This window comes from Cololabis saira, chromosome 1 (genome assembly GCF_033807715.1).
Source record: "Cololabis saira isolate AMF1-May2022 chromosome 1, fColSai1.1, whole genome shotgun sequence".
NCBI classification, from domain to species: domain Eukaryota; kingdom Metazoa; phylum Chordata; class Actinopteri; order Beloniformes; family Belonidae; genus Cololabis; species Cololabis saira.
The window spans coordinates 38,670,257-38,679,731 of NC_084587.1; the positions used below are offsets into that span (position 1 = coordinate 38,670,257).

Sequence of the window (9,475 nt, forward strand, 5' to 3'; positions counted from 1 at the left end):
CGTCCAGGATTTCATGTCAGCCTTAAAAGTCTAGCAAGAGTTTTACATTTAGAGTACATGCTTGAAAGTTCAGATGACTCTGACTAACGTCAACAAAGATATCAACATATTTCATGAGATCTTTGCTCTGATATGCATACCTCAAAGTTTCTGTTTGGTTACAAAGATATGCAGCCTCTCAAAGGTAACTCAGTTTAGTTTCGGATGCTCAAAAAATAGTACTGTAAAAAAAAGTTCTTGAAACTATGCTTTTTGAAGATGAACTTTTGGACTGAACTTAATCAATGTCTTGCAGAATAGTCCACCCCACCCGAGTACATGCACGTTTTAAATGGATTAGGTAATACCTATCAGTATAAAATCACAAAACATTGTTTACATTACAATAATGACTCACTTCTCCCTCTTACTCAGAGGTGGCCCCTCAAGTGACGGCCTCACCTCTCTCCCAAGTGACAGACAGCAGATGTTCCTCTACAAGAGTGCAGAAACACGCACGCATGCACGCACACAGATGCACTTTCTTATCCTTCACACAGCTCTCGACACAAGCCAAAACCAACAAAGAGAACAGTGCACACATACACAGGCAGACTCACACATAGGATACAGGACTGAGGGGGATGGTGTGTGGGATATGGTGAACAATAGAATTCCCTTGACTGAAAATACAAAGACAGAGTTGGGGTTCAAGGGTACCAAGCTCCAATTCAGCTCACAAACAGTTAAAAGTTCATTAATTCCCTTTTATGAAGTCAACAGCAGTGTCATGGAAATAAAGTTATCTTGTATTCAAAGAAGTTTCAAAGAAGTCTGTTTTGCCTCTAAAAGGAGAGCTGGAAAACAACTTGCTCAAAGTATCTGAATACCAGCATGAATTTACAGTATTGCAATATTGCATATTTCTTAAAACAGTACACCTGGAAAAGAATGTCTCATTTAGTTAAAATGAGCTAACAGTGGATTGTATCATGAATAATTTATCATTTGAAACAAATTAACACAAAAAGACCTTGCAAAGTGGTTGGTGTGAATGTTTACTAACAGCGGGTCACTAAGACAATCAATCTACTGCCTCTCTTTTTGCACTGGCATGCCAAATGACTGCAGTGATCAAGACAATACCTGCAGGCATTTATGAACACACATCTGTAATGAATGCATGAATGCAGAGATGCAAATACATGCACAAATACTCTCAGATGTCTAAACCAGCAGAATCCTCTCTGTCACACATTCCACAACAGTTTCCTCACCAAAGTGGAAAGAAACCAAACCCTGGTCCTTAAAAGAAAACTGAGTGGTACTGCCAAGCCCATGGCTTAGCTGCAGAGGAAAACTCCCTCTTTTCTTCTCACCTCCCTCCCGCTGGCCAGGCCCGCCCAAAATCCAGCACTATATCAGCAGCCTGCCTCCCTCTATCAAACCCCACAGCCCTGCAACAGTCCACAGCCGTGTAAAGGTCCTCTCTTCTCCAGTTCTCTCTTGACCAGCAGAAAGTCAGCCATCATGTTTTACAGCCAGAGCATCGCCAGCGGTCCTTCCGTCATCACCAGGCAGAGCCGCAGCTACACATCCAGTGCTGCTCCCCACAAGGCTCACAGCGTGTCAGGATTCGGTCTGAGGGGAGCCCCCCGAATCTCATCCTCCTCCAGCCGCATGGTGTCCTCCGGCTATGGAGGCGGCATGGGGTTCGGCGGGGGGTTCGGCGGGGGATTCGACCTCTCCAACGCCCTGGATCAGACCAACGTCAAGCTGAATGAGAAGGCTACCATGCAAAACCTGAACGACCGTCTGGCTTCCTACCTGGAGAAGGTCCGCTCCCTGGAGGCGGCCAATGCCAAGCTGGAGCTGCAGATCAGAGAGTACTACGAGCAGAAGGGCCCAGCAGCAGAGAGGGACTACAGCCACTACTGGGCCATCATCAACGACCTGAAGGACAAGGTATGAGTGTGTTTCAGCCTCAACAGCCAAAAAGCAGACAAGGCAAATATTTGCAGTGCTGTGAATGATTGTTGGAGGAGAGCTTTAAAGGGATTAGTGGTAGTCATAATGAGTGACTATACAATGTGATGTACAAGGAACCAGATGCTCAAAACAAACAAAGAAAGTTTGTATGCATTAACAGTGTCTGACCAAATTAACCTACTGAACTGAAAAGGGCGATGCAGCAGAAAGGTTAGGTAAAGAGTCAGTTTAGTTTGCAACATTGCAAGCAGCTAATCTTTTGTGCACAACTGCAAATGAACTGTGTAATTTAGACCAACTCCCACTATTGTTGCTCTCTTCAGATCGGTGCCGCCACCATTGGAAATGCCAACATCCTGCTCCAGATTGACAACTCCAAACTGGCTGCTGATGACTTCAAGACCAAGTAAGCGCAAACTGTCAAACAGCTGTCGCCCTTCATCCCAATGACATTAAACAAGCAGGCTGTGGGGGATAGCTGTCTCATGTTTGTATTCTCCACTCTCTTAATCAATTAGATTCGACCATGAGCTGATGATGCGCCAGTCAGTTGAGGCTGACATTGCCAACCTTCGCCGCCTGCTGGACCAGACTACCCTGACAAAGGCCGACCTGGAGATGCAGATTGAAGGTCTGCAGGATGAGCTGGCGTACCTCAAGAAGAATCACGCAGAGGTGAATAACAGAACATGTGCAGCTGTATCGGTTCTGCACACAGATCTTTAACAATGACTTTCTTTTCTCCTGTGAATGATTCAGGAGCTGGCAGCAATGCGCTCACAGCTTAGTGGCACAATCAACGTGGAGGTCGATGCCGCACCTCAGCAAGACTTGAACAAAGTCCTGGAGGAAATCCGTGCCCAATATGAAACCATCACTGACAAACATCGTCGTGACCAAGAGTCCTGGTTTAATGAGAAGGTGAAAAGATTTTCCTGTAAACAAAAGAACATCATCTCACACATTGTAAATGACCTGTGGTTAAACTGTTAAAGAAGATACGTAATCATGCAGCTTTCTGACTCTGTGTTTACTTTTGATTTAGTCCGCAACTCTATCTAAGGAGGTCGCCATGAGCACAGAGACAATCCAGACATCCAAGACAGAGATCAATGACCTGCGGCGCACACTCCAGGGCCTGGAAATCGAGCTGCAGTCTCAGCTCAGCATGGTAAGGAAAGAAAAACATCTGTTCACATCGCTCTCTTCTTCCCTTATATGAGCAAAATTCCCGGATCTCTGCCTTGTACGGACAAAACGAAGAAAAAAGATAAGAGAGAAACAAGCAAAGAGGAGAATAAGGGGGAGAGGCTTTATCGAAGAATGAAGGGAGGGCACTAGCGGAGCAGGCGGGGGGGCAGGGGGGGCGGCCGCCCCGGGCCCACTGCTCCGGGGGGGCCCACTCCGAAGAGGAAAAAAAAAAGCGTTCTGAATAAAATAAGGAACGTTGGACTGTATAAAACTTGTGTTCATAAGGATAAAGTTGTTTAAAAAATAAAAATGAAAGAAATAGTCCCTTCTCCCCGTGTGTGTCTCCCTGTCATGCACGGGTTCGCAGGGCGCATGTTGTCTGTTTAAGGCTGATTTATGGTTCCGCGTTACACCAACGCAGAACTTACGGCGTAGGGTGCGCGTCGAGCCAGTTGTCGCATCAGAGCCTTAAACTCATGCTGAGTTTCAGCAGCTGAAGTTGATTAAAAACTCTCTCCGGGCTGCATTGATGAGACCAGACAATCAAACCTCACATTGCTCTCAATCCAGAGGGACATCGCCGTTGATGAGAGCAAGTTTATTGTGACCAAAAAGACGATTCATTAAGAAATCCAGTGCCGAGGTTGAGGTTGCCAGATCTGACAGGTTCCAGCCCAAATGCAACGTAAAACCCACCGAAATAATGAAAACCAGCCCGAATCTTACATTCTCTATTAAAACCATTAATTATTAAATGCATAATACATTTCATCTTCATATGACTAAATAACCTAAAAAAAAGTTCAGGCTCCAAACAAAAAATACAATAAAATTGAGTAGATTAAAGCAAATATATTATCAGTGAGTTTATTGTGTAAGTTTCTACTTTATTCTGCCATAATGGAAACTTTATTTGTTAATAATTTCTCCTAAATATTTAGTAAAAACCAGGAAAAGCACCCCAAATATATATTTTTCAGCCTAATTGGGCTGAAACCTGCCCAACCTGGCAACACAGATTTAGGACATCCGCAGGAGATTCTCCTCAAAACGATTAAATAAACTCTTTAATGAATAAAATGAAGACCCTTGGATTGAGATTTAAGACAAATTAAGACATTTACATGCCTTATTTTAGCAAAAATGGAATTTGAGACTTTTTAAGTATGAGGCTGCATGGAGGAGGCCAGACTATCTCTCAATCGAGAGAGACTTCGCCATAGATAAGAGCAAAGTTAGTAAAAGGTTTGCGGCGATGAAGAACCGACTGAAGGCTCAGTTATGCTTCTGCGTCAAAATGACGCCGTGCCTACGGCGTGTGGTTTGGATCGACGCAGAGGACACGCCGTCACCTGCGACGTCACTGACGTGCACCTCCCGAAAATTGTAACTACGCGTCGAGGAGACGCCGTCCACTCGCAGACCGAGAGGGCTGTGATTGGTTCGTTTGAAAGCGAAGCATTTCCGGTTTCCGGTTTGAATCAGTAGTGAACTTCCAGGGCTCTTTTCTTCGTTTATGTGTGATTTTTTTGTTTTTGTTTTTTGCACAATAGTTGTCCCTATTTCTTTGATTTACTGTGACCGGAAAAAGTCGGATAAACCATTCAGAAAAAGATCGCTAACTAGTGGCCGCGGGGGGTACTGCACCGCGACCAAATGGAGAGACGGAGAAGTCAGAAGGGTTCAGCACGGCGTCACGGCTGCGGCGTGTGCTCTGCGTCGGTGTGACGCAGAACCATACCTCAGCCTTGATGGTTCGGAAATAGTTCGGATTTGAACAAGTTTTAAAATTAAAGTTTTTGCATTTTGGGTCGTTCAATGTGCTACCCCCCACCCCAGATGGAAATATGTTTTGTTGTGGTTTTCTGCCCATCGCTGGATGAAACCATCATTGGTAAGCTGTCATAATATTAATTATTTCTGATAACATTGTCATAATGCTGAATATATGACCTTTCCTATATTGTTTGTTACTGTTTGACCGCTGTGTCTGATTGTGTTAAATACATGTCGTTGCACATTGTAAACTGTCGTGGAGGTTGAACACGTGTGTCTGAATTGATCTACTCGGCGAATCCGGCATCTATGGCTCAGATGAAAACTTAGCCTTAAAAATAAAAATATCCCCACGATAAGTCATAATTATGAGATAAAAAGTCGAAATTATGACTTTTTATGTCATAATTATGACTTACCGTGGGGATATTTTTATTTTTAAGGCTAAGATTTCATCTTATTTTTTTCTTTTACTGGAGGAAATGAGCTTCCATAAGCATCACTGGATGTCTTTAGATTTTTATCTCCAGTTTGATACCTATATCTTTAAGTCTGCATTAGGCTTATAATTAGGTTTGGCATAATAAGTGGCAAAATCCATGGTGCTAGAACCTCATGTGATGGTTCTGACTGTGTTGCTGCTGCTGTGGTTGTGTGTCAGAGGAGCTGATCTGTGGGATTTTTTTATCGATTATGTTTTAACGGGGATGTTTAGGCCACAAGGGCCCATCTAGAATGCTTCGCCCCCCCTAGGCTGGGACCCCTGCTCCGCCCCTGAGGGAGGGTGAATGATGGAAGCGGTAGAAAAGGGATGGGCTCCTGGTCAGGAAAACATTACACAGACATCTGCTGAAAGTCATAAAAGAGCTCGAAGAAAGCCGGAGGAATGTTTAACTGGATGGCTCAAAGTTGCGCTACCATAGTTTATCTGTGCCCAGCTGGGGTTAATCACACAGCACTCCCTCCCACAGCGACGGGCTGCTGTTGCGTAACAGTGGAGGAGAGGTGAAAAGATACATACTGGTTCATTCAAATTATATTCAAACATAGCTGCTTTGTATGCGCTCATAAAAAGAGGGAAAACACTAAGCACACACGTCAGGTTTTCATCCAGGGTGTGGAAGGTTTACGCAGCTTTTAGCAGCCCTGCCCTGTTCAGAAGAGCTTTATGCTGTGATCATTTTAGCAAATAAGACCAACAATGTTTGTGTTTCACAACTAATGTGCTCTTTACTCATTCCTACCATCCTCTGACAGAAAGGGGCACTGGAAAACACACTGGGAGAAACGGAGGGTCGTTACAGCGCCATGCTCGCTGGTTTCCAGAATACAATCAACATGCTTGAATCAGAGGTAGCCAACGTGCGCTCGAGCATCGAGCAGCAGGGCCAGGAATACAGGATGCTGCTGGACATCAAGACCAGGCTGGAGCAGGAGATCGCCACCTACAGAGCCCTGCTGGACACCGAGGATTCCAGGTAGACACGGGGGCAGAGGTGCAGCCAAGAGGCTGCCATTTATCCCCAAAAATAATGTGCGTCATCCTCACTTACTGTTTCTCTCTACTTTTCCCTCTCCTCCCATTCATTTCAGACCAATTGGTACAGGTAAGGGATTTCTGTTTTAGTATAAAATGACATGATTTTGGAGCAAATTATGTAATAAAAGCTTAAAGCAATGCTTTCATAATTCTGTTTCTTTTTACCAGGGAGCACAAAGACCACAGTCACATCCACCACGATGCGCACTTCCAGCTAAGAGGTCCAGCCAGGAGGGCTAGCTGGCAGGACAAGCTGTTCTCCAACACATGCACACACATGCACACCTACTCTATGTAATAAAACTGTTACATGAGATGAGTGAAACTTTATTGGAAAATGTGTAATATTAACACCTGTGTTAAAGTAAATGATTAACACTTTGCAAACAAGACAAAAACCTGATGTAGAGTTATCTGTGTTAGTATGTGTGTGTGTGTGTGTGTGTGTGTGTGTGTGTGTGTGTGTGAGCAGTCTGACAAAATAAATCTGCTGGTTAAGATAAGAGTTGTGCTGTTTTTTTTACTTCCCTGGTCCCTCTCGTGAACCACATAGTTTTTCCATTACATCACTGTGTTTTCTCCGTCTCCATGGCAGCCGTGTTACAGTTTTGGGAGGTGGGATATGGGGCTGCGGAAATCTGTCTTACACAACACGGCCGCTGTCAGGAAAGAGTGAACAATGGTCAAGAGGCCCAGAGTGGAAAGCATGAGGTCCTTGAGAAAAGAAAGCCCAGAGAGCTGTTGCTGAACAACACTGAAGAAAAGTGGAAAAAAAAGAAAGAAGGTGCACATTAACTGACCAAATAAAGCAAATGACCCAAGAGTGTGCCCCAAAGAGGGTTTTCAAACAAGACACACCCAATTGGTTGACTAATCTGTGTCCTGGATCCTTTTCAACTGTGCAGCATGAAGTCTGTGTAACTTCTGTCACCTAGAAACGAGAACACACACGGCCCGGGAGAGAAAAACTGAGTGGGAATGCAAACAGTGACTAACTGAACAAAGAAAGTCATTGTGGGAATGGATGCTATCAGTAATGGGTTATGCCTCTTTTGATATAACAGTGCCAATCAGGGTGGGGCGCGGGGCTTGATGTGAAATTTTCAAATGTTAGTGTAATATTCATGGCAAACAGAGAGATTTTAAAGGGCATCAAATCTCCAGCCCTCTCTGAGGTGCTTCACACACTCATGCCGCACACCAGCATCTTTTCCACACTGTTTAAATAGATAATGATAGGTAAATGCAAACATTTCCTGCTACGCTTTTAATTTGATAGGAAAAACCAGAAGCCGAGCTGACCAGAAGATGCTAGATATTAAACGACCAGTGATTAACTGCGTGTGTGTGCTAAGAGCAAGCTTGTTCCAGTCATGCATTTGTATGCTTAGCTGATGAATCACTGTCAGTGGCATCAATTCAGTGGAAGCTAAGGTATGGCAAGGTTACGAGTCACAGAACTTAACTAGAGTATCAATCAACACGTCCAGCAAATACTCATCACAGAAGTCTATGTAGCTTATCTGTGTGGTCAAGAAAATTGGAACTTTTTCAAATGCAGTCTCGCTCACTGTAAAAACTCAAAATCTTACCAGGAATATTTGTCTTATTTCTAGTCATTAGCAGAAAAATAACTTGTTAAGTAGAAAAATCTGCCAGTGGGACAAGATTTATCTTCTCATTACATCAAAACAATCTTGTTCCATTGGCAGATTTTTCTACTTATTTTAAGTGAAAATCTACTTGAAACAGGTGAAAATGGTTGTTTTTTAGTCTTGTCTTAAATGTAATGAGATTTAAAAAAAAAATGAGACTAAAAATGAGACATTTTAACTAGAAATAAGACAAATATTCTTGTTAAGATTTTGAGTTTTTGCAGTGTATAATAACTAGTGAAATCGATCATGTTGTTCTTATTTGAATTTGTAGTTATTCCATAAATGTATTTAAAAAAACAAACATTTACATTTTCCCTTGAAGCAAAGGTGTGGCGGCTGCCGTACCTTGCCATACCCAATTGACGCCCCTGATCACTGTTAACATGAGTCTTGCTCTTTTTCTTTCTACGCCACTTTCATGTCTTACAAGGTCATTATTATCTATATGTTTGAATATTACAACCCTGCCTGGGTTTGCCAGCATGTGACACCCTCTGTTCAGAAAATCTTTGACTAGTATCTACCTCAGAAAGAAAAGCATCCCATGTCCCAATAAACTGTGCTTATTGATTACAACAACATTAAACAGGTAGTTTGATTATTTTTTAAGGCATAAAACGAGAGACAAGAAACAGTCCCCTTTAAAATCAAATTGCATTGTGCTTTTATAAACAAAATACTGAATATGGTGTTACTGCAAGGTTTAGTGAAAGGTTTAGTCATAAAGATTCTGAATAGCTAGATATTTGGAAACAATTCTAATGTAGTGACGTGCTGAACCAAAGTGTGTCATGTAGTAACATCACAGGTGTCTGCCGTCACCCTGACCACACGACTGTAGCCAACCCTGGGTGTGGCTGCAAGAGAAAAACTGATGACTAACGGAGGAGACAGATCATATGACTGGTAAAAAAGGGACCAAATCAACTTTTAAACAGACTCGAGGTGAACGCCAAGTTCAAGGTACATCAGTGTGAGATCATACCATGTTTTGAGCCAAAGTGGATGACTGAGGACGACTTCACTGCATTTGTTCACAGGCACATCAACAAAACACAAACCTGTTCTAGAAGAATGTTCTTTATATACGGATGACAAATCCCATCAGCTCCATGTTCACAGATGCAACAATTCAAAGAAAAGAAGACTGTAGCTGCGGTGAAACATGGAAGAGGCTCAGTAATCTCCTGGGGCTGCATTGGCAGCAAATCCTACTATGGATATTGACCTAAAACACACAGCTACAAGCACCCAAGAAGGCCGAGAACAAAACAATGGACTATTGTGAGATTACGTTCTGAGTCCTGACGTAAATCTTACTGAACATCTATAGAAAGAGTTG

At 43.0% G+C, this 9,475-nt stretch overlaps 1 protein-coding gene across 1 annotated transcript; it reads left to right on the top strand.

Moving 5' to 3' along the window:
* Positions 1-1,416: 1,416 nt before the first annotated feature.
* On the top strand, positions 1,417-6,978 carry krt94 (keratin 94). Its single transcript, XM_061722796.1, has 8 exons — positions 1,417-1,944; positions 2,292-2,374; positions 2,487-2,643; positions 2,728-2,889; positions 3,014-3,139; positions 6,193-6,413; positions 6,529-6,542; positions 6,644-6,978. Exons 1-8 carry the CDS (start codon positions 1,510-1,512, stop codon positions 6,691-6,693), a joined length of 1,248 nt encoding a protein of 415 aa, XP_061578780.1. The 5' UTR covers positions 1,417-1,509; the 3' UTR covers positions 6,694-6,978.
* The last annotated feature ends 2,497 nt before the right edge of the window (positions 6,979-9,475 follow it).

Excerpts from the sequence above, each read along its gene's own strand:
- krt94 (XM_061722796.1), top strand. The coding sequence starts at position 1,510 with ATGTTTTACAGCCAGAGCATCGCCAGCGGTCCTTCCGTCATCACCAGG. Across the intron at positions 2,644-2,727 it reads TCAAGAAGAATCACGCAGAG|GAGCTGGCAGCAATGCGCTC; the intron begins GTGAATAACAGA and ends TGAATGATTCAG. Across the intron at positions 3,140-6,192 it reads TGCAGTCTCAGCTCAGCATG|AAAGGGGCACTGGAAAACAC; the intron begins GTAAGGAAAGAA and ends ATCCTCTGACAG.